Source organism: Natrix helvetica (assembly GCF_964273705.1).
Source record: "Natrix helvetica genome assembly, chromosome: 14".
NCBI lineage: Eukaryota > Metazoa > Chordata > Lepidosauria > Squamata > Natricidae > Natrix > Natrix helvetica.
The window spans coordinates 3,271,809-3,296,507 of NC_138564.1; the positions used below are offsets into that span (position 1 = coordinate 3,271,809).

A 24,699-nucleotide genomic window follows, 5' to 3' on the forward strand; every position below is an offset into this window, starting at 1 on the left:
GATGAAGTTGGATCCAAGTTCTCAAATGATGCACACCAGGATGGCTTGAAATACAGGTAGTTGTAACTGCAGTCCCTAAACAAACTGCCGTTAATCAAGGACTATCCGTATAATGACTTGGAACCCCAAAATGTGTGTGTGCCACTTGTCCTCTTCCACATTTCTGGGATAAAGTTAACATCTTACCCTGCAGATGGCTTTTTCCACAACCATTTATTCCCATTCAGATTTGGGCATCTTCTCTCCCCGATATATGCTCCTTGGGCTCGTCAGAAGAAAGGGGCATAGTTTATTAACTTAGTAACTTTGACACTGGCAGAGTTTTGTGACCACCTGCAGGAAGAAGGGGATAAGTTCAGGAATAACAGATCGTTTTGTACCCAATGTGTGAGCTCACAGGCTCAGGCACATTCTCCATCCTTTGCACACTGCTAAATCATTAATAATTTCATTAGCAGTGAGAAAATCAAATCTGGATTGCCTCTGATTTGAGTCACTCTCATTAAATGTACTTTCTCATCACGGACCTGTAGGAGAAGATTGATGTGCGTGTGTGTATATGTGTGTGTACAGCAAGACAGCACTTCACACCAGTCACACCTGGCCATAGAACCAGTTGTTCTAAACTGCAGCAAGACAGGGAATAAAGGCTGTTCGATTTCAGGGAGAGGAATGAAGCTGGACTGCGATTGTCTGTTGATGGGACAGACTCCCAGGGCTGCCCTACACACATTGTGCAGTTTGTGTCAACCCTGAAGCTGACATGACTGAAGCCATTTTTGACTGCTTCAGTGTTGCCACACCGAGGGATAGGGAGCTGAGGGATAGGGAGGGGCGAATTGAGATAGAGGGGGGGGGACATATAGCCAAAACAACATATTTTCTCTTGGAAACCAAGGTCATGCAAACTCCCCTTCCCCTGTTTAAAATTTCCCCTAATTAAAAGAGCAAATATGTCCCCAGTCACATTGTCCAATGAAAGTATGACACTCCTTTTCTCCTTCCACTGTCACCTGTTGGGATGACCTTGGTTCCCACAAGAAAACATTTTGCTTTGACTGTTCGCCTGTCCATCTACTTCCCCCTCCCTTCCCCCTCTGAGAGTTCATGGCAACTGTGAGGTCCATCTTCCCCTACTTATTCAAGAAAGCAAAAACTCTTGAAACCTGGCATTTCAAAAGGAACAGGAGTGATAGCAGGACATAATCAAAGCAGGCTCTTGAGGGGCCCTCAGGCCATACAGTTAGAATAAAAGGAATTAGAAACCCCTCCCAACAGTCCAAGGTGGATTCAGCCAATCCGCAGGTGTGAAGAGGTTATTCTACTGGCCGCTCTGAGAAACTGATAAGGGAACTTTCTCATGGTCATCCTCTGCTGGCTTTCAAGCAATGTAACCCACATGGCCTTCCCTCCCCTTACATTCCTCAAAAGGTGAAAAAAGGCCTGGCCACCTAGGTGCCAGGCTAAAGGTTATAAATCAATAGACTACAGGACACAGGATACATAGGGGGTGGAAGGAATAAAATCCCTTTTCCCTGAAGAATGACACATTTGACCGCAACTATGAGGCAGCCAAAGATGGCTTCCGCCAGGTTGACATTTGCATTACGTTGAATTCAGACACGAGATGATGATGACAATGGTGATAAAGGGCCTCTTCCTGGACATTGCAAGACTGGAAACGTCCACTGAATTGACGGGACTTGTTTTTCCCCCACGGCTCCTCATAAGTCTCACAAGCTGCTTCAGCTCAGGTGGGATGCACAGCTGTTTGAACATCTGCAGCTGTGGCTTTTGCCAACCTCTTGCAATAGTAACTCTCTGGTGGGGCATTAAAGGAAATGTGTCTTCCTGAAACCTGTAAGATTAAACAGCTACCCAGCTGTTCTTACCGTTGATCTTTTGAAAATACATTTACCTTGGCTAGTCCTCTGCTTACGACCACAATCCAGCCCCAATGTTGCTAAGCGAGGCAATTCTTAAGTGAATTTTGCCCCATCTTACGACTGTTCTTGCCACTGCAGTTGTTAGGGGAATCTGGCTTCCCATTGACTTGGTCAAGTCAATGGCAAAACCTTCTGACCCCAACCGTCACGAATACAAGTCAGTTGCCAAGCATTTGAACTCTGATAACTACAAGGGTGCTAAGCGCGAGAAATGGCCCCTTTTTTCAGTGCTGTTGAAACTTTAAACAGTCATTAAGTCAACTGTTGAAAGCCGAGGACTTCCTGAAGCATGGTGGGGAATGGGGATGGTCTTGGGTGGTCAGGAAGGGAGACATCCTGCCAGTTCACTGTTAGGCTCGCGGAATTTATTTTTATTTATTTATTAAATTTATTGGCATCTTAGCGACCCCATTAATGAGGTGACGAAGAAAATGTGGTTCAAAGTCAGGGGTGAAACCAACTTACCTTCGCTACCGGATCGCAAATGTGAATCGGGGCTTCTCTGCCTTGGCAAACCTAGGCCATGTGAAATCCCCACAAAGTTGCCAAGATGGAGAAATGCTGGGCTGGAGGTTTCTATATCACAACTATACAGTGCAAAGAAGAGCAAATAGGATGATCAAAGGCTTGGAGACATACGAAGAACGGTTGCAGGATTTGGGTCTGGCTAGTCTAGAGAAAATAAGGACTAGGGGTGACATGATAGCAGCATTCCAGTATTTGAGAGGCTGCCCCAAAGAAGAGGGAGTCAAATTATTCTCCAAAGCACCAGAAGGCAAGACAAGAAACAATGATTGGAAACTAAACAAGGAGAGAAGCAACCTGGAATTAAGGAGAAACTTCCTAACAGGGAGGACAATTAACCAATGGAACTGCTTGCCACCAGAAGTTGTGGGTGTTCCCCCACACTGGAAGGTTTTAAGGAGAGACTGGACAGTCACTTGTCTGAAATGTTATACGGCTGTGATGGCGAACCTATGGCATATGGCAGAACCGTCTCTGTGTGGGCACGCATGCCATCGCCAGCTGCACTTCATGCGCGATGGCCGGCTGGTCTTCACAGCCTGAAAATGGACCCCAAAATGGTCATTTTCCAGACTTTGGGGCCTTTTTCAGGCTGTTTTCAGGCCGTTTCCCAGGCCCCAAAAATAGCCAATAAACATGCATGCACCGTCTGACTTGTCTTCAGATTTCCAGCGCTCCGGCGCGCATACATGCGCAAACATTCCACTTTGGGCACTCAGTGCTGAAAAGATTCGCTATCACTGGTAGAGTGTCTTAGGCTTGAGCAGGGAGACCTCCAATATTCCTTCCAGCTCTATTCTGATTGATTGATTGATTGACAACCAGTCAATGGAGAAGAACTATCAGCCGCGGGAACGATAACAGACCCTCCATAGAAAGCTTTTGTAAAAAGCATTAACTTGGTTTATAACCTCTCTTCAGCTCAGGGAGATGAAGCCCGTTAGGGCTGCTTTTTATGTGGCTCAAAAGTGGCCTGTTAAGTGTCAACACATTTTTTAATTCCGTATCAATTAAACCTTCATTAAGCCTGACGTTCTATTTGTTTCAGGGTCAGTGACACATTCACTAGATTGTCCCGTTGCATTTATGGGCCTTTCGGGAGAGCTGAATGCACTCTTCCGAGGACTGGGAGGAACGTATGAAGGGAAAGGGGGTCGGGTTTCTTCGTTGAGATATACATCCATCCTCTTTGAAATCTTGGTACTTTCTCTTGATTTATCAAGGGTTTTTGGGCAGCGGCTAATAATATTCTGCCGTGAGACTGGTGTTCGGACCTAGGCTTCCCAAGAGCACAAAGCCTCGTCCTGATAAAAAACCCTTTTATTTCATTTTAAAGGGAATTCCTCTCCAGCAAAGTCCCGGCCAGCAGTCTTTCATGAGATTTCACAACTACAGGCCTTTATCATGCTTGGAGAGCTGCCAGGCCGATATCTTTCAAATTCCACGCTGTAGCAGCAGATACTTGGCAAGAAGTAAGGAATAGATCTTCACCCTAATGAATTGAACTAATTGTCTTCTGCAAACTCCCCTCCACTTTTGCTCCTCTTTATTCCCATTCATCATCCCCCTGTGGCCTGACTCCCAAGTTGACCCCTGTTCTTTAGCTGTTTATCAGGCTTGGAGAGTGGCCAGGCCGAGATCTTTCAGATGCCACAATACTTGGCAAGAATGCAGGAATGAACTAATGGTCTCCTGCAAACTCCACTCCCCTTTCGCTCCTCTTTTATTCACTATGGGAGGGGCCATTCACCTGTGGCTTTACTCCCAAGTCTATCCTTGTTCCTTAGATGTTCCCTTCGTCTGGCAACTCTGTGCATGTGCACACTGGGAACAGGCTCCAGCTGTTCTTCTGCCTCACTGATGTCTGACTCAGAGGGCAGCTGATAACTGTCAGACAGCCCTGGCCCCATCTCTGCCTCTGACACAGAACCCTCCTCAGAGCCTTCCCCAGACTCAGGACTGGCCCAGGTTCCTCCCCAACCTCCTCACTGTCTGAGGCAGCAGACAGCTCCACTGGCCGCTTGCGGGCCACAACAATTGGTATGGGGTCTGAAATAGTATAGGGTCTCTTACTTGAGCAGGGGGTTGGACTAGTAGACCTCGAAGGTCCCTTCCAGCTCTTTTCTAATTGATTAAATAGCATTCCAGGGACGTTCTTGAATGGAGAGCCAGTCCTCATGTGCAGAAATCCAGCATCACTGAAAGAGAAGCTGCCTAGCTTCCATTTGGATACATCCGGGAAAAGTAAGAGAGGGCCAGTTTAGGGAAATCTTCTGACATTCAGGCAAGATCTGCCTTCCTGTAACTTAAATCCTTTGGGTCTTGCACTTGTGAGCATGAGAGAACAGGCTTTGACCTTCTTTGGTGAGACAGGCTTTCTGGGATTTGAAGATGGCTCTCCCCACCTCCCTACAGCTTCTCTTCTCGTGGCTAAACATACCTTGCTCTTGATATCTTGCAGAACACAGAATAACAGCATTGGAAGGGACCTTGGAGGTCTTCTAGTCCAACCCCCTGCCTAGGCAGGAAACCCTACACCACTTCAGACAAATCCAACATCTTCTTTAAAACTTCCAGTGTTGGAGCATTCACAACTTCTGGAGGCAAGTCGTTCCACTGATTAATTGTTCTCACTGTCAGGAAATTTCTCCTCAGTTCTAAGTTGCTTCTCTCCTTCGTTAGTTTCCACCCATTGCTTCTTGTCCTGCCCTCAGGTGCCTTGGAGAATAGCTTGACTCCCTCTTCTTTGTGGCAGTACCTCAAATACTGAAAGACGGCTATCATGTCACCCCTTTGTCCTTCTTTTCATTAAACTAGACCAGGGGTGTCAAACTCAAGGCCCGCGGGCCAGATACAGCCTACGGGGTGTTTAGATCTGGCCTGGGGGCCACCCTAGAAACAGTGAAGGGCCAGCCCAGGGTGCCTCCACCAGTGAAAATAGAACTCGGGAGGGCTGAATGCGGCACTCCCGGGCTCCGTTTTCAGCTACAATGGCCTCCTGCAGCCCTCCTTAGCTCCGTTTTTGCTGGCAGAGTGCTCAGACCTTCACAGGAAACTCTTGACACGAGTGACGTTGAGCTGGCCACACCCACCCTGGCCACACCCACCCAGCCCCCTGACATCAAACACAATCCTGATGCAGCCCTCAATGAAATCGAGTTTGATGGCCCTGAACTAGACATACCCAGTTCCAGCAACCGTTCTTCATATGTTTTAGCTTCCAGCCCCCTAATCATCTTTGTTGCTCTTCTCTGCACTCTTTCTAGAGTCCCAACATCTTTTCTACATCATGGCAACCAAAACTGAATGCCGTATTCCAGGGGTGTCCAAACTTGGGAACTTTAAGACTTGTGGACTTCAACTCCCAGAATTCCCCAGCCAGCATGGCTGGCTGGGGAATTCTAGGAGTTGAAGTCCACAAGTCTTAAAGTTCCCAAGTTTGGACACCCCTGCCGTATTCCATCTTCCGTCCTTGTTTCTTCTCTCCCATCCTCCTCTTTTCCCCTCCTCTGAACCTGCTTCAGCTTCTCTGAAAGCCTCTTTTAAGCACAAGGGACAAAGTGCTTGAGTGTAATCTACACACAGCAAAGCAGATAATTGTTGCCTTCAGGTTGACACTCTTCTCAAGCCCCAACAGTTCATGAATGGAGATACAAGATTCTCCGGGAGCTTCATCAATCATCCTTAATGCCCGGGAAAAAAAGAAGAGTCTGGAGGCAGAATCTTGAAAATGGAATCCGTGACACCCCGGCCGCCATTCATTAGTGAACTCATTAAGGTGGAGTCTCACCAAATCATTTCAGTTTCTTTCTCTTCAATTGCTTAACTGAAGCACTAATAGTTCTTATACCACATAACGGCTCAGCTATCCATCTATTCTGCCCTGGTCATGCTTGGAAATGCTGCTTTTTTATTTCTCAGCTTTCTCAAGCATTCTCCTTCTTCAGTTTCCATCCATTCTTCCTTGTCTGGCCTTCAGATGCTTTGGAGAATAGCTGGACCCTTACTCCTCTCTGTGGCAGCCCCTCAAATATTGGAAGATGCTCTCCTGTCTCCCTGGTCCTTCTCTTCACTAGACTAGCCAGGCCCAGTTCCTGCAACTATTCATTGTTATGTTTTAACTTTTGATCGTCTTAGATAGATTCAGATTAACAGAGTTGGAAGGGACCTTATAGGCCATCTAGTCCAACCCCCAGCCCCAGCTCCTCAAATATTGGAAGATGCTCTCCTGTCTCTCCTGGTCCTTCTCTTCACTAGACTAGCCATGCCCGGTTCCTGCAACTGTTCATCGTATGTTTTAATCTCCAGGACTTTGATCATCTTAGATATATTCAGATTAACAGAGTTGGAAGGGATTTTGTAGGTCATCTAGTCCAACCCCTCCACCCAAGCTGGAGATCCTACCTACACCATTTCTGACAGATGGCAGTCTAGTCTCTTCTTGAAAGCCTCCAATGATGAAGCTCCCACAACTTCTGAAGGCAACTTCTGTTACATCGTTTGATTGTTCTGTCAGAAAATCCTCCTTATTTCCAGGTTGAATGTCTCCTTGTTCAGTTTCCATCCATTATTCCTTATCTGACCTTCAGGTGCTTTGACCCCCTCCTCTCTGTGGCAGCCCCTCAAATATTGGAAGGCTGCTATTGTGTCTCCCCTGGTCCTTCTCTTCACTAGACTAGCTATGCCCAGTTCCTGCAACCGTTCATCGTATGTTTTAGTCTCCAGTCCCCTCATCATCCTGGTTGCTCTTCTCTGCACTCTTTAATCTCAACATCTTTTTAACCGTGTGACAAAACTGGATGCAGTTCTCTAGGTATGGCCTTATTAAGGCTTTATAGAGAGGTATTAGTACCTCCCTTGATCTTGATTGCATCCCTCTGTTAATGCAATTTAGGATTGCATTGGCTTTTTTGATTGCTGCTGCACACAGCTGGCTCATATTTAACTGGTTTTCCACTAAGACTCCAAGATCCCTCTCCCAGTCACTGCTATTGAAGCCTTGTTTTACCCAGTTTATATGTGTCCTTTGGTCTTTCTTGCTTAAGTGTAAGACTTTACTTTTCTCTACATTGAATTTCACTTTGTTAGATAGGGACAAGGGTTCAAGACTGTCAAGATCCATCTGGGTCTATCTTCTAGGGCTGTTGGCTATTCCTGCCAGCTTAGTATCATCCACATATTTGGTAAGTTCCACTTCTATTCCCTCATCTAAGACGTTTATGAAGATACTGAAGAGTCCTGGGCCTAAGACGGAACCTTGTGGTACCGCACTGCTTACTATAAACTCGGTTTTCCAATAAAGGAGAGTATTTGCAGCTCAGGGTTGAGATGAGGGGTCTTTGCTGCTCTCTGGGCTTGATTGTTTTCTTGCAAACGTTTCATGACCCAAGTAGGTAACATCATCAGTGCTAGAAGGAAATGAGGAAATGAAGGAAATGAGGTTTGCAAAGAGGAGGAGGAAGACTGTGGGGTCCTGGGCTTGCTTATTTTCTTGCAGACGTTTCATGACCCAACTAGGTAACGTCATCAGTGCTAGCCCTGATCTCAGTTTAGCTAAGCTCCTGTTTCTTCTTTCTCTTTGTCTGCACTTGATGTGATGCTACTTGCCCTAAAAGGAAAGACTGTGGTTGGCCATATATTTCAGAGCGCCAAGGTTTGATGGCTCAAAGCAGGAACACTTTTCCAGTGTCCTAACCCTGTGGTATGTCCCCCCTCCGTCATACACCTAAAACACCCCCTCACACAATTTTACTATTGCCTGCTCCCATCAGCTGCCCTGTCTATTCATTCTGCAAGCGTGTTGGCTGTGTAGCCTGCAAGGCAAGTGTGTCCCCCCACCTTCCCACCTCCCCATAAAGGCCTCCCCCATCTGGCACCCTGCAGATGTGTGGCTTTCAATTCTCCTTGTTCCCAGCTTTATCGTCATGAGATTTGTAGGCCCACATCTGGAGAATGTCAGACTGGAGAAAGATTTAGTAGGGTGTGTGAAATCCATGCTTTATGATAGATGAAATGATCACCAAAGGAGTCATGCTAACTTGAAGGATGGCAAACCTCTTGGCTTAGAATAATGATTCTTAAACTCAGGGTGGGTTATTAGGGCAAATCTTGGGATTATTGCAGCTGTTTGTAAATAGCTTATTTGTAACTCAGTGTTCTGACCTAGGCTTCTGCAAAAAGCAGGAGGCAGAGTCCTGGTCCCGATAAAACCTCTTTTATTAAACGAATGTGAATTCCTCTCGTTCACATTCAGCCAAGGCCTGGCAAACAGTCTTTCAAAGGTGAATTTATGATCACAGACCTTATCTAGCTTGGAAAGCTGCCATGTAAATATTTTCCAAATAAGATGCTGTGCAAGGACTGGGCACAGAGTCTCTGAGATTCACGGACAGATCTTCACACTCCTGAAACGAATCTAACGACCGACCGAATGAATTGTCTCCTGCAAAAGCCCACTCCCCTTTCACTTGGATGCATTAGATATTCCAAAAACAGGAGGCCGTTTGTTGAGGCTCAGTCACTTTCAATTCCCAGTTGTTCTGACCGAGGCTTCCCAAGAGCCTGAAGCCAACTCCTGGTCCCAACAAAAAAAACATTTTATTAATTGACTGTGAATTCTGCTCATTCACATCCAGCAAAGTCTTTCAAGGGAGGATTTACAGTCACAGACCTTATCTGGCTTGGAGAGCTGCCAGGCTGAGATCTGCAGAACTTGGCAAGGACTCTCGGAGAGTCATGAACCAATGAAGCGAACTAATGGTCTCCTGCAAACTCCACTCCCCTTTTGCTCCTCTTTTATTTCCTCTGGGAGGGGCCATTCATCGTCCATCTGTGGCCTTACTCCCAAGTCGGCCCCTGTTCCTTAGCTGTTCCCTTCATCTGGCAACTCTGTACATGCGCACACTGGGAACAGGCTCCAGCTGTTCTTCTGCCCCACTGATCTCCAACTCTGAAGGCAACTAATAACTGTCAGATGGCTCTGGCCCCCTCTCTGCCTCCGACACAGAGCCCTCATCAGAGCCTTCCCCAGACTCCAGGACTGGCCCATCTTCCTCCCCAACTTCCTCACTGTCCAACTCCACTGGCAGCTCTGCTGGCTGCTGGCGGGCCACAGAATTAGTTTGGAACTATTCCATAGGTAGTCCTCCACTTACAACCACAAGTGAGCCCAACATTTCTTGCTGCTGAGTAAAACAAGTGAATTGTGCCCCATTTTACAACCTTTCTGACCATGGTCATTAAGTGAAGTGCTGCACTCATTAAATTAGTGCCGCGGTTCTTACGGGAATCTGGCTTCTCCATCAACTTTGCTTGTCAGAAGGTGGCAAAAGTGGATCGCATGACTGCTGCAACCGTCATAAATGTGAGCCAGTTGCCAGGCATCCGAAGGTAAATCATATGACCATGGGGATGCTACGATGGTCCTAGGTGTGAAAAATGATGTTCCTGCCTGCCTGTCTGCCTGACCACCCTCCCGTCCGTCCGTCCATCCATCCATCCATCCATCCATCCATCCATCCATCTATCCTTCCATCCATCCACCCATCCATCCATCCATCCATAGAGTGCAGTGGTTAGAATGTAGTACTGCAGGCTAATTCTGCCCATTGCCAGCAGTTCAATCTTGACTGGCTCAAGGTTGACTCAGCCTTCCCTCCTTTTGAGGTCGGTAAAATGAGGACCCAGATTGTTGGGGGCAAGAGGTTGTAAGCCACTTAGAAAGGGCTGTAAAGCACTATAAAGCAGTAAATAAGTCTAAGTGCTACTGTCTTTCCTTCCTTCTTTCCTTCCTTCCTTCCTTCCTTCCTTCCTTCCTTCCTTCCTTCCATCCATCCATCCATCCATCCATCCATCCATGGTGTGCAGTGATTAGAATGCAGTATTGCAGGCAAACTCTGCCCACTGCCAGCAGTTCAATCCTGATCAGCTCAAGGATGACTCGGCCTCCCATCCTTCCGCGTTGGGTAAAATGAGGACCCAGATTGTTGGGGGCGATAGACTGTAAACCTCTTAGAGAGGGCTGTAAAGCATTGTGAAGTGATTGCTGTCCCTTCCTTCCTTCCCTCTGCTCACTCCCAGCAGTTCAGTTCTCACCAGCTCAAGGTTGACTCAACCTTCCGTCCTTCCAAGGTTGGTAAATGAGGACCCAGATTGTTGGGGGCAAGAGGCTGACTCTGTAAACAGCTTAGAGAGGGCTGCAAAGCACTGTGAAGCGGTATATAAGTCTAAGTGCTATTCCTATAGCTCTTCCTTTTCCCCTTCCTTCCTTCCTTCCTTTCATAACTCTGCCCACTGCCAGCAGTACGATCCTGATCAGCTCAAGGATGACTCGGCCTCCCATCCTTCCACGTTGGGTAAAATGAGGATCCAGATTGTTGGGGGCAACACGCCAACCCTGTAAACCCCTTAGAGAGGGCTATAAAGCACTGAGAAGCAGTATATAAGTGTAAGGGCTGTGGCTATTGCTATCCTCCTGTGGAGTTTGGTGTCCTCATTACAGCGCAGGAGGAGGCTGGAGAAATCCTGCTTCTTGCGCGCACGGACACACAAAGCCCTAATGCCTAGCGTGACTCACCAAACTCCCAACGGATTTGTCTTATCCTTGCATTTTTGGCATCTTCCCCTCCTCCCCTTTTCCCCCCTCCCAGTAGGTAGAATGGCTTTAATTTCCCAAGGGAAGCCTCTCTACGTGACACGCTGTAGGCTGGGCACTGGGAACCTGTGCCTTGCTTTGCTCCCTGCAATGGGGCTGGAGCATGTCAAAACATGACAAGCAGCCAGCAAAATGTCACCAGCGTGATCCAAATGCTCAGCCTGGAGGGGGCTTGGAAGGACTCAATAATCTCAGGCACGGATTGTCCCCGCTTGCTTGAGCAGTTGCCATCTCTCCTCCAAAGAGAATCTCCCTCGGAGCCACGGCAGCTGCCGCTCCCTCTTCGATTGGCAGCTTCATTAAGCGCACCGAGTGAGTTACGATGACAAGACCACGGGGCTGGTTTAGGTTTCCCGGCTTTTGATTACCCGAAAGAGGGAACCGTCTCCAGTCTGATCTGTCCCTTGGTGCTCTTCCCAATGCCCCAATAAAATATCTGAGCCATATCTATAATATTGACAGAGCAAATGATCGTAATTTATTGGTGGAGATTTACAGCCCTTTCTCGCAGGATCGGAGAGCTCTCCAAATGTATTCCTACCTCACCTCTCTGCATACGAGAGGTTGGATGCCAGTGGGGTGGAGGGGGCCTATGACAATTCACTGTGGCAACACGTCACTATAATCCCGCTCTATAAAGCCTTAGTAAGACCACACCTAGAGTACTGCATGCAGTTTTGGTCCCCACACTATAAAAAAGATGTTGAGACTCTAAAAGGAGTGCAGAGAAGAGCAACCAGGATGATGAGGGGACTGGAGGCTAAAACATACAATGAACGGTTGCAGGAACTGGGCCCGGCTAGTCTAGTGAAGAGAAGGACCAGGGGAGACAGGATAGCAGTCTTCAATATTTGAGGGGCTGCCCCAGAGAGGAGGGGTCAAGCTATTCTCCAAAGCGACCAAAGGCCAGACAAAGAACGATGGATGGAAACTGAACTAGAAGAGATTCAACCTGGAAATAAGGAGGAATTTCCTGACAGTGAGAACAATGGAACCAATGGAATAGAAGTTGCCTTTAGAAGTTGTGGGAGCTTCATCCCTGGAGGCTTTCAAGAAGAGTCTGGACTGCCATCAGTCAGAAATGGGGTAGGGTCTCCTGCTTGGGCAGAAGGTTGGACTAGATGGCCTACAAGGTCCCTTACAACTCTGTTATTCTATATTGAATGGAACAAGTTACCTTCAGGAATTGTAGGAGCTTCATCCCTGGAGGCTTTCAAGAAGAGACTGGACTGCCCTCTGTCAGAAATGGTGTAGGGTCTCTTGCTGGGGCAGGGAGGTTGGACTAGATGACCTATAAGGTCCCTTCCAACTCAGTTAATCTGCAAGGCAAAACATTCATCACATGCTGGCCTCTGGTCCCTCCTTTCATTAAGGAGACAGCCTCCGTGCCAATCAAAGGAAGGTTGGGGTTGGCCTTTTTGCATTTTGCTTGGCGCCAAGTGCTTGCCTTTTCCTGCTGTCTGAAGGTCATGGCTAAAATAGCTGTTCTCCTGTTCTTGGGCTCGGTTTGCACGGCAACTAAACTGGGTCAGGGGAGGTTCGTCTGTTGTGCAAACAGGATCCGGTTAATTAACTCCCACAGAAAATGGTAGTTAAACCTTCCCACCTAGTCAGCTGCATCGCACAAATGAATCAGCAGCTTCCCTTCCCCAGAGGGATCCTGCAAAGATGAGGCTCCCCGAGGGACTTCCGCTCTTCCCAGCTGGGAGACTGTCTGCACACAGCCCAAAGCGGGGTTTCTCAACCTCGCTGGCTGGGGAATTCTGGGAGTTGAAGTCCACCCATCGGACCATTGCCAAGATTGTGAAACGCCTAGCCCAGAAGCATCCATCGTCAAGTTATCAATCCCCCTCTGGGAAAGACGGTGAGAAATTAAGAAATACAAAATACAAGTAGTTCTCTCCTTACGACCGCAATGGGGTCCACAGTTTACCTTGTTAAGTGAGATGTTTGTGGAGTGAGTTTTGCCCCACTTTATGACCTTTCTTCCTTCAGCATGTTGGAAGAAATGTCCTTCTGCGTTCAGTTCCAAGTGAGGAGGAAGACACTGGAAATATGGTGGCCACTTGGAAAGATGGTTTTAGTGGTGGACAGGATCATATGGCTTGAGATGCTGGGGGAAAAAAAGGGAAGAGAGTGCCTGGGTTTTATGCCCGCTCTGGGCTTTTGAATTTGAGCTTGTATTCTGATTGGTTGTCAGACTCCCATGGGGCCATGCAGAGGGCAACTCTGTCCCGAGTCCCAGGCTTGGTTGACTCTTTCTGGGTGATGTAATCTTCCCAGGTACCATGTGGTGAGATGCAGTGGTGGGATTCAATTTTTTTTACTACTGGTTGTGTGGGCGTGGCAGGGAAAGGGTACTGTAAAATCTCCATTCCCTTCCGATCAGCTGGGACTCGGGAGGCAGAGAATCGATGGTGGTGGGGCCCATCAGAGGTGGTACTTACCAGTTCTCCCAACTACTCAAAATTTCCGTTACTGGATCTCCAGAACTGGTCAGAACCTGCTGAATACCATCTCTGGTGAGATGGGTAGAGGGTTAATCCTACCTTTCTTGGATCTTGAGTGAGGGCATTTGCCTATGAATAGACCTAGCTATCTCTTTATCGCTTAAGTGCTGGCATCTGCTGTGGGCTCTTGAGGAGGGTGGGAGCTATTAAGAGCGAGTCTGCTTCCTGCCTTAAAAAACATGTTTCTCCATTTCTCATCCAGGGAAATATAACATTCTGCCTTTTTAATATTTCCTAGGATATTTCATTTTTCTAGGAGAGGGGTGGGTGCTAACTTCCTACAGGCAAAACTCTTTCTACTCACTCTTCTGTCCTTTCCAAACAGGGAAAGGGGGAAAGACAAACTTGTTAATGACTGGCATCCAGAATTAGGAAAATCTGAAATCATGTTGCATGTTCTTGATGCTCCGGATACTTGAATTGTAATGAACATTTCTGTAACATCCTCCCCCAGTAAAAATCCTGTCGTTTTTCCTTTAAAAAAAATCCATTTGTGACTTCAATCAAACTTGCACAGGTGCAAACAATGGGGCAAGACAGAGTTCCCCAAGCTTTCTGGCTTTGCAGACCAGTGGGAGGGAGGAACAGTGGGGATGGTCCCACATGAGTGGCCTGGAAGCGCACATATGCGCAAGTTTGGGGGAGCTTGCACAAATGGAGTTGTGTGTGCACACGCTTGCCCACTGCTTGCACAAGTGGGGGTGGGGTGCACATGCATGTGCTTGCCTGCTGCTTCCACGACCCAGTTCCGAATGGCTCACGGCCCAATAGTGGGGATCCCTGGGGTAAGAAATTTCCTATTCTTCTTCTTCTTCTTCTTCTTCTTCTTCTTCTTCTTCTTCTTCTTCTTCTTCTTCTTCTTCTTCTTCTTCTTCTTCTTCTTCTTCTTCTTCTTCTTCTTCTTCTTCTTCTTCTTCTTCTTCTCCTCCTCCTCCTCCTCCTCCTCCTCCTCCTTCTTCTCTTTCTCCTCCTCCTCCTCTTCCTCCTCCTCCTCTTCTTTCTCCTTCTTCCTAGCATATTCTCCCAGGTGTACAGTCCACTTTTCAGATCATTGAGTGCCACTTTGCATGCTCAGCTGCATTTGCAGGGTGCAAGGCCACGGCTTCCATATCTTTGTTGATAGTGTCTTGCCACCTCTGTTTTGGGCACCCGAGAGATCACCAGCCATTGACTCCTAGTTGGTAGGCAGTCTTGGCCATGATGGAAGCTGCTGCTCTCTGGATACGTCCATACCATCAGAGCTGGCCTTCTCTCCTCTTCTGTGTAATTGGTGCCACACCAAAATGTTGTTGAATGGTGTCATTTGTGATGCCGTTGAGAAGGACATGCCTCATCTCCAACAGAGCCTTCGTATTTCCATGGCACGGAGAGAGCTTTCGTAAGAAATATACCTGTCTTTTTTTTTTCTCTTTCCAAAATCTGTTGCTAATATTGACTGGAGGGAATTTCTTGTTTCACTTGGGGTTGTTTTACTCATTTGTCTAGGCTGGGTGCCGTTTGTGTATTCTCTAGTGCAGGGGTGTCAAACTCAATTTCATTGAGGGCAACATCAGGGCTGTGGTTGACCTCAGGGAGCCAGACAGACATGGGCGACTGGGTGGGCATGGCCTACTTGACACCACTCACTGGGCATGGCCGGCTGAGTGGGCATGGCTAGCTTGATGCCACTCATTAGGTATGGCCTAGTGGGTGGGCATGGCCAGCTTGACGTAACTTAGTGGGCGGTAGCCAGCTGGATAGGCGTGGCCAGCTTGATTCCATTCACTGGGCATGGCTGACTGGGTGGGTATGGCCAGCTTGAGGCCACTCAGTGGACATGGCTGACTGGGCATGGCCAGCTTGAGGCCACTCATTGGGTGTGGCCTAATGGGTGGGCATGGCCAGCTTGAGACCACTCACTGGGTGTGGCTGACTGGGTGGGTGTGGCCAGCTTGAGTCCATTCCCCAAACTGCTGGCATGTTTCCTCTTTGCATTGGGTAGACTGGGCCAAAGCGATGTGGGCCAGCCCCTTACATTTTCCAGGACAGCCCTGTGGGCTGGATCCAACCACATTGCTGGCCAGATGCAGCCCACGGGCCTTGAGTTTCAGACCCCTGCTCTAGTGCTCCCTTTCAAACGTCTCTGTTGTGAATGACAATGACATGTTGGTCTCCAGGAATGCTCTAATCCTTCCTCTCTCTCTTTCTCCCCCTTCCTTTGGGACATTTTTCAGGAAGCAAACTGCTGATTTTGGTGCTGTGCTTGAACTTCCCATCCGAAGTGGAGTTGTGTCCCGGAGCATGCGTGTGTTACAGTGAACCCAAAATCACAATCAGCTGCCAGCAGCAAGGGATCTCCACCATCCCCATCGAGATCCCAGTCCAGACTCAGCGGATTTTCCTCCACAACAACCGAATCGGCCTGATCCAGTCCACCAGCTTTACTTTCTGCCGCAACCTCTCCATTCTGTGGATCCATTCCAACAACATCAGTCTTATCGAACCCGGGGCTTTCTATGGGTTGGACAAGTTGGAAGAGCTCGACTTGAGCGACAACGTCAACCTGAAGTCCATCAATCCTTCTACCTTCCAGGGCCTCGTCCACCTGCATACTTTGCACCTGGATCGCTGCGGGCTCCTGGAGTTGTCCACGGGCCTTTTTCGAGGTCTTTTCTCCTTACAGTATCTCTACCTGCAGGACAATAGTCTGCAGGAGCTGCTGGACGACACCTTCCTGGATCTCGCTAACCTCACCTATTTGTTTCTGCACGGGAACAAAATCAAGAGCTTGTCGGAAAACGTCTTCCGGGGGTTGACGAACCTGGATAGGCTGCTGCTGCATCAGAACAGGGTCAGCGTAGTCCACCGCCGGTCATTCCATGACCTTGGGAAGGTGATGACCTTGTACCTTTTTAATAACAACTTGACGGTGCTGAGCGGGGAGACCATGGCTCCGCTGGGGTCTCTCCAGTACCTCCGGCTCAATGGCAACCAGTGGGTGTGCGACTGCCAGGCCCGCTCGCTCTGGGATTGGTTTAAGCAGTTCAAAGGGTCTTCCTCCGAATTGGAGTGCCACTTACCCGCTCAGCTGGCAGGGAGGGACCTCAAGCGCTTGCAGAGCACGGACCTGGAAGGCTGCCTCGACTCCTTCAACCAGATCAGAACGAGCGTCTTCAGCACCAAGACCAGATCTGGAAAAGTGCCCACGGCGGACCCGACGCTCGGGCCCCAGGACAACAGGCAGAAATGCTGCCCGCCAGAGATGGATAAATCTTTCATTTACGAAGCCAAAGCCAAGGCATCGCAGCCTTCTCACAGCAACCGGGCTTCCCCTAATAACCCACTCAAGGATAAGGAAAATATGGCCAAAACCAAGCATCAGGTGGAGGCGGAGCTGCCCAAAAACAGCAGCAACAAGCACATCAATGACTCGCCCTTTGGGACGTACCCCAGCGCGGTCGACCCCCCTCTGACCAACTTGAAACCCGAGTTTTTGGGTCCCGTAGAGCCCTCCACCGCCCCGACCAAAAGGAGGCAGGGGTGCTCTCGGAGAAATAAGTCCAGGTCCCAGTGCCGTATGGCACAGCCGGGTGCCAGTACTAGTATCAGTGCCAGCCCCCCAGTCCTCCCAAGCCTTCTGCTGCCCCCCGTCATGTGGAGTCTCTTTTGCTTCTCTTGAAACCAAGCGAGGCTTTGCTTTCAGGGGGTGGGGGCTCTTGGCTTTAAGAAAGGGACAGGAGGGCGGGAGGGGGAGGGGGTGCAAAGCCCCTTCCCCCCCCCCCAAAAGGTTGTGAAGGAGAAGTTATGCCCAGAGGGGAAAAAAACGTTACGATGCTAAACAATTACTGGATGCCTTTATAGACTCTCTCTCTCACACACAGACGAAATCAACAAAACAAAAAAAGTGTAAATAATTTATTTCTTCCTTCTGGAATTTCTATGTTTGATTTTGATGGGTTGATCTTGCCTTTGTCCTTGGAATTACCCTTTTCCCAAAGAGAAAGAAAAAAGAAAGGAAAGGAAAGGAAAGAAGAAAGAAAGAAAGAAAGAAAGAAAGAAAGAAAGAAAGAATAGAAAAATAAAGAGGTATAATGACCCCATATCTTTGTAATGTTCCCCCTCACCCTAAAACCATTTCTTGTAATTTGAAGTCCTGAAGTCCTAAACGATATTGCACATTTTTCCCATCTGCTGAGATCACATCAGTGTCAATTTTTAAAAAAATTTCTGGATTTCGAGGTTTAACCTCCTTTGGTCTCGTTGGGTTTACAGAAGGAGGCATTTGTTAAAGAATGCTCCCTTTTCCTTCACTGAAGACTGCAGTATATATATAAATATGAATATAGATATATATATATATATATATAGATATGCATTTTATTTTACTTGTGTACAAGATCAGAAAAAAATATGAAATAAATATTTCTTTTTTCTTTCTTTTTTCCTTACGGTGGTATCGCCTTCACACTCCACTCACACCTCTTCTGGTGGGAGGGGAGGGGGGGGGTTCCTTCAGTGTTGGAGTTTCCGTCCTGGATTTGTTTTCTTCCTGTCGCTTAAGCTCCCGCAAAGGTACCTGAGAGCCATCAGCTGCTGGAAGGCAAGGCTGTAGATGAGCCAGGAGGGGCCACTTTATGCAATTTCCAGCTGGCGTCAGCCAAGGATTCCCTCCCACGAAAGCCACTCTGGTTAATGGTGCAAGGCCCTCCCCCCAGGCTCCCTGAAGGGTCTGCTTGGATCGTGAATATTTCAGAATAGCTCAGAATAGCAAGCAAGGATGGAAATCAGGGCTCTGGCCAAGGCAGTTGAGACGCCAAGAGGACAGGCAGCCAAGACTCAAAACAACAACCCGAATGAGGAAAGAGAGAGAGGAAAATATCTTGCAGGTCTATTAAAGCTGAACTAAATTGTGGTCTCTGTCTGTAGGTGTGTGTGTGGGGGGGGGGGGGTTGGGATGTCCAATCGAGACTTGATATATCTATTTTTTTTCCCTAGGAAATTTGAAAAGGTTTCTTTGACAGTCTGTAACTCTCTCTTCAAAGGTGAAACTTAAAATTCAGTCCTCCAAGAGATTGGCAATTCCCTGAACAGCAGGCAGGTGGCGCTTTCCAGTTTTTGAATTTTGGTGGTATTTTGGAGCTGGTGATGCTTCATTTTCTCTTTCCCTTCTTGCCAGGGGTTTATGGCACAACCAACTCGCATGGATATCTTGCCACAGCCATCTTGCCATGGAGAACCCGCCATCTTGACATGGCCATGTTGCCACAGGCAACTTAGTATCTTGCCATGGGCAATCTTGCCCTGGGCAATCCACCACAGCCATATTGACACAGCCAACCCACCATCTTGCCATGGCCATCTTGCACAGCCAACTCACAGCCATCCTGAAAGGGCCATCTTGCCACGGCCAACCCGTCACAGCCATCTTGTCACCGTCAACTTGCCACAGCCAACTCGCAACTTGCCACAGAACTACTCACTATGGCCATATCGTCACAGTCCTCTCGCCACAGGATCACTCGCTGCGGGACAAGAGTTACGCTAACATCAAAGAATAGAATCATTAAAGAAAGGATGCAAAAGGAGAAACACAATGAAATCTGAACGGCAAAAGTTAAAATAGCTTCTTGTTTATGTTTGGTAATTAAATTGAATTGTTAAATTATCCCACGGCGAGTTTTCCCATGGTGAGCTGGCCACGGCAAATTGCCCCATTCCCTGTTTTCCAGCAGACTCCCCGAGTGTCAACTTTTTCTAAATTCCCCAGGGACCAAAATTCCTTCCTGGATGGGGGTTCAGCCGGGGAGACTGCAAGCAGCTGGAGAGAATTCTAACAAGAGTTATTGAAGGGGAAACGTCACGAGGTTGTAGAAGTCTCAATGATGGGATTACTTTCCCTTTACAACCCAATTTCTCAGCTCATTAAGGCGGAAATGTCTTCCACTTTTTATTAAAAATTTTGCTGCAAAGCGGTGAAGTGGCTGTTGGTGTTCCAGGTAACAGAGAAATTTACAGATGGCTGGAATTTACCTTGGAAATCTCTCTGTGCCTGCGGGGTGGAGACAGGTTGATATTCACGCACGTCCCCGGGCACTTTGGGTAAGGACACCACACTACTTCCAAGAGAAATTTATCTTAATATTTTAGCTTGGGAAAGGAAATTTGAAAGACATTTCTGTTTCAGAGGCATCGTTAAACGTATGAATGGGAAAGCACAGGCAGTCCTTGACTTACAACTTTTCATTTATTGACCACTGGCCGATAATCTCGGTATTTATTTATAGAGGGGAAATGTCCAGACCAAACGTAATTTCTAATGTTGGATTTTCCCCCTTGCCAGAGGGAGCCCCCTTGTGGAGTACTGTGAAGCCATTACCATGGCAACTCTACTGCGCTGTACAGTAGAAGCCATTTTACGGCAGTACGGTAGAAGCCATTTAAAGGCACAAATATGTAACACAAATACATACTTATTTCCCTGGCTCAGCTGATAAGGAGGAGAACCTGTGGCTTAGTGGCTAATACATCTGCCTAATATGTAATACAGCCCAGGTTCTAATCCCAGTAAGGGTATGGCTAGCTGATGAGAGCTAAATAGCTTGAAATAGATCTATACTAGTCTCCCTTTATTTATTTATCAGCACAAATACAACACAAACATAGCAAAGGCAACATTAAAAATAAAAATATGGTTTTCTGCCTGGATGGTCTTCTGTAATGAGCCGAAGGACAGAAAGGGGGAATAGTGAGCTCCCTCCCATATTTGGGCATACCAGGGGTTGTAACACAAATACATATATATATATATATATATATATATATATATATAGAATCCAAGTTACAATGTCCTTGATTCAAGGGTAACTTAACGACAGCCTTTCACACGGCCATTGCAGCATCCTCTAGTCACATGATCAAAATTCGGATGACTGATATTTATGACAGTTGCCATATCCCGGCCTCACATGATAAACCTTTTATTGGTTGGAAAACCTACAAGGTAATTTTTTTCTATATGACCCAGCAGAGTTTTGCCTCAGACTAATTCTTCAAGGATTAAACCCGGACTTTGGATCTACACAGGAAAAGTAAACAAATGTAAACCCGATCCAAGATGATCAAATGAACTGTGACATTTTATACTGCTGAGGAAATAAACAAGAAAGTTTACTACATTTTAAGATTTTTGTTCCGGAAGTTGCTAGCTTTATTTTTGTGCCGAGTCCTTCTAAAAAAAGAGAGAGATATTGTACCTGCGATTTTCCCTGTTTATTCTCTGGAATAACAACTCCCCCCCCCCCCCTCATCAGTGCTGGGGGAATACAGTCCATCTCATTCTGCTGCTTTTGCGTCATAATTATACAATCTGAATTTTAACGGGGGCCAAAAAACATTGCTTATAGCAATAGCACATGGACTTATATGCCACTTCAAAATGCTTTACAGCCCTGTTTAAGTGATTTACAGGGTCAGCCTATTGCCCCAACAATCTGGGTTATCATTTTACCAACCTTGGAAGGTGGAGCCAAGCTTGAGCCAGTGAGGATTGAACTCCTGGCAGTGGGCAGAGTTTGCCTGCAATGCTGCATTTTAACAACTGCTCACCAAGGAAGGAAGGAAGGAAGGAAGGAAGGAAGGAAGGAAGGAAGGAAGGAAGGAAGGAAGGAAGGATAGCAAAAGCACTTAGACTTATATACTGCTTCATAGTGCTTTACAGCTCTCTCTAAGCAGTTTACAGATTCAGCCTATAGACCCTCCCCCCCCCAAAAAAAGCATCCTCGTTTTATCGACTTCAGAAAGTTGGAAGGCTGACTCAACATTGAACTGATCAGGATTGAATACCTGGCAGTGGGCAGAGTTTGCCTGCAATACTGAATTTTAACCACCAAGGAAGGAAGGAAGGAAGGAAGGAAGGAAGGAAGGAAGGAAGGAAGGAAGGAAGGAAGGAAGGGCAATAGCACTAGACTTATATACTGCTTCACAGTGCTTTCCAGCCCTCTCTAAACGGTTTACAGCGTCAGCCTCTTGCCCCTAATGATCTGGGTCTCATTTTACCGACCTCGGAAGGATGGAAGGCTGATTCAATCTTGAGCCTGGTGGGATTATGAGATTGGCAGGGGCTCCTGGGTGGGGTAAAAAAAATTGAAGATGGCAGGAAGGCTGCAGGATTCTAGCCACCATCTGGACTTTTTTGCCTAGCAACCCTGAGTGGATACCCCAGGAATCAGAGCAAACCTTTTGCAGGAGAGTCTCCTCCTTTGGGGTTGGGAGTAGACTTTTCTTTCTTCATTTAGAAAATGGGGAAAGAAAATATCCAAGAAATTGCGATGTGTAGTATGTCTCTCTCTCTCTCACACACACACACACCTTTCAAACTTCAACTCCTACTCTTTTGGGCAGGAAAAAGAAATAAAAGAGGGGCTTTGACCAGGAGAATTCTGTTTGCAAATACACTGTGTGATTGTATAACATTACTCTGAAGTAGTTGACGGAAAGTAATGTCAGAGTTCCAAATAGCATCCAAAAGTAAATCAGTCCAAGGCAAAGGATTCCTCAAGGTTCCAAAGCTTCCCGGTTTTCCCCACCCAGTTGAAAGTTCAAGATCTTGCTCCCACGCCCACAAGTCCATCCCATGGTCCAATCTCCCACTGCCATGCTGGCAGTTCCACCCATTCAGTTCCAGGCAGGTGCAGAAGTGCAAAGACAAAGGATGACCTTGGGTTTCTAGAAAGAATGTTGTTATGGCTACATATCATCTAACTCCGTACAATCCCCCCCTCCCATTTTCCCACAATAGAAACAGCATAGTAGAATAATAGAAAGTGTGGCAGGCCAAAGATCCGAAAGAAAAGATGGCTGCAGGCCTGACACACAGTACATTTCGGCCACTTTTTAATGAATCAGCCACCATAATAATGAGGTGAATGAGCTTTTATTCTTCCAAACCAAACAATATGTGAATATTGATTTGATCAGTGAAACTATCCTCCTCTTGCTCATACATTTTTCCTTTTTATTGCCACTTACGTTAGTAGCATCTCCTCACGCCCAACTCTGGGTATCTTCCAAGGGGTTCAGCTGCTCCTTCTGTCCCCACCGACTTGGCCCAAGTCAAGAGCTTCTATATGGAATTTGGGATTCATCTCCAAACCAGGGGAGACATAATAGCAGCCTTCCAATATTTGAGGGGCTGCCACAGAGAGGAGGGGGTCAAGCTACTTTCCAAAGCACCTGAAGGCCAGACAAGGAATAATGGATGGAACAAGGAGGGATTCAACCTAGAAATGAGACATTTCCTGACAGTGAGAACAATAAACCAGTGGAACAGAAGTTGCCTTCAGAAGCTTTGGGAGCTTCATCACTGGAAGCTTTCAAGAAGAGACTGGACTGCCATCTGTCAGAAATGGTGCAGGATCTCCTGCTTGGGTGGGGGGGGGGGTTGGACTAGATGACCTACAAGGTCCCTTCCAACTCTGCTAATCTGTTCATCTGTCACCTGTTGCAGGAGGCCATAGATGAGGGATAATCTATGATCCATTGGAAAAGGGAAGGTCAACCATTCCCCTCTTCCAAGGGGCCTTCACAACCAGGACTGGCCCTAAAAGCTGGAAGGTCCCCATTAAGCCATTCAGGAACCATGGAGGGCAAGTACGGCCAGCTCTGGGGTTTATGATGCCGCCGGATTAAGGCCAAAAGGATGTCCAGATAATGCTGTGTCCAGAGGCAAAAGGAGAGGTTGACCCTGCATTTGAATCACGCAAGGGCTCTCAGAATTGTGAACCAAGACACACCTGAGATTGTCAAAGCAGAAAGATTGACATTCTGAAACTGGAGTGGGTCACTTCACACCAATAAAACCTCACACCTTCTATTGTGGACCAAGAAAAAATGATAGGAAAGAAGGAACAGCCATCTTCATAACCCAAGGGGTTGAGGTTGGTGTCAGCTGCAACTCAAAATGACAGAAAGATCTCAATTCTGTTCTCAGGTAAGTCAACCACAGCAGGTGTTCCAAGTTGGTGCTCCAGTTGCAGATGCAGAGGAAGCATGAAATTTGTTCCAGCAACCAATCAGATTTAAGCTGGAAGGGACCTTGGAGGTCTTCTAGTCCAGCCCGCTGCTCAAGCAGGAAACTCTATTTCATTTCAGACAAGTGGCAGTCCAGTCTCTTCTTAAATGTCTCCAGTGATAAAGCACCCACAATTTCTGGTGGCAAGCTGTTCCAATGGTCAATTGTCCTCACTGTTAGGAAGTTTCTCCTTAATTCCAGGTTGCTTCTCTTCTTGGTTAGTTTCCATCCATTGTTTCTTGTTTTGCCTTCTGGTGCTTTGGAAAATAGGTATTTGTGGCAGCCCCACAAATCCTGGAATGCCACTGTCATGTTACTCCCTAGTTCTTCTTTTCTCTAGACGAGCCATGCCCAGTTCCTGCAACCCTTCCTCGTATGTTTTAGTCTCTGATCATGGAGAGAGTTAAAAATAGATCTAATAGATGACATGCAGTAAGTCAGGGGTGTGCAAACTTGGGAACTTTAAGACTTGTGGACTTCAACTCCCAGAATTCCCCAGCCAGCTGGCTGGGGAATTCTGGGAGTTGAAGTCCACAAGGCTTAAAGTTCCCAAGTTTGGACACCCCTGCAGTAAGTAAATAGTGGAAAAACTCTGGACTAAAGTTTCTGACATTAAAGACATTTTTAAAAATTCTAGAGCTGCAAAAAACCGAGAAAAGGAAACGTTGATCTGCTGATACATCGAAAATCACTCAAGGAAAGTAAAAAGGCATCAGGGCAGTGAATAATTGAGCTCTAGACAACAGAAGAATCAAGAGTTACATTTAAATATACAATTAGAAAACCGAGGGAAACTATCAAATGACGAGAAGAGGCTTATTTAAGTAAATGATACAAACCAGTGACAGGTTCATTCAAAGATAGGCAAGATAATAAGACCCCAAATTAATGATGTATATGAAGATTTCATCCTTGAACTAAAGTCAGATACTCTGGAAGGTGAAGCTAAATGTGTCCTAAAAAAAAATTGCTAAGATTAAAACTCAGATATTCATGAAATGCCAGCAGACCTGCTTA

At 47.0% G+C, this 24,699-nt stretch overlaps 1 protein-coding gene across 1 annotated transcript in view; it reads left to right on the forward strand.

The window, feature by feature from the left end:
* Positions 1 to 17,391, forward strand: part of RTN4R (reticulon 4 receptor) — a gene marked incomplete at its 5' end in the record, with an annotated part of 146,805 nt that extends 129,414 nt beyond the window's left edge. The window contains one exon of the mRNA XM_081966924.1: positions 15,848 to 17,391. Coding sequence (XP_081823050.1) covers positions 15,848 to 17,292 — 1,445 coding nt within the window. The 3' untranslated portion in view covers positions 17,293 to 17,391. The remainder of the gene's footprint in view (positions 1 to 15,847) is intronic.
* Positions 17,392 to 24,699: the final 7,308 nt, after the last annotated feature.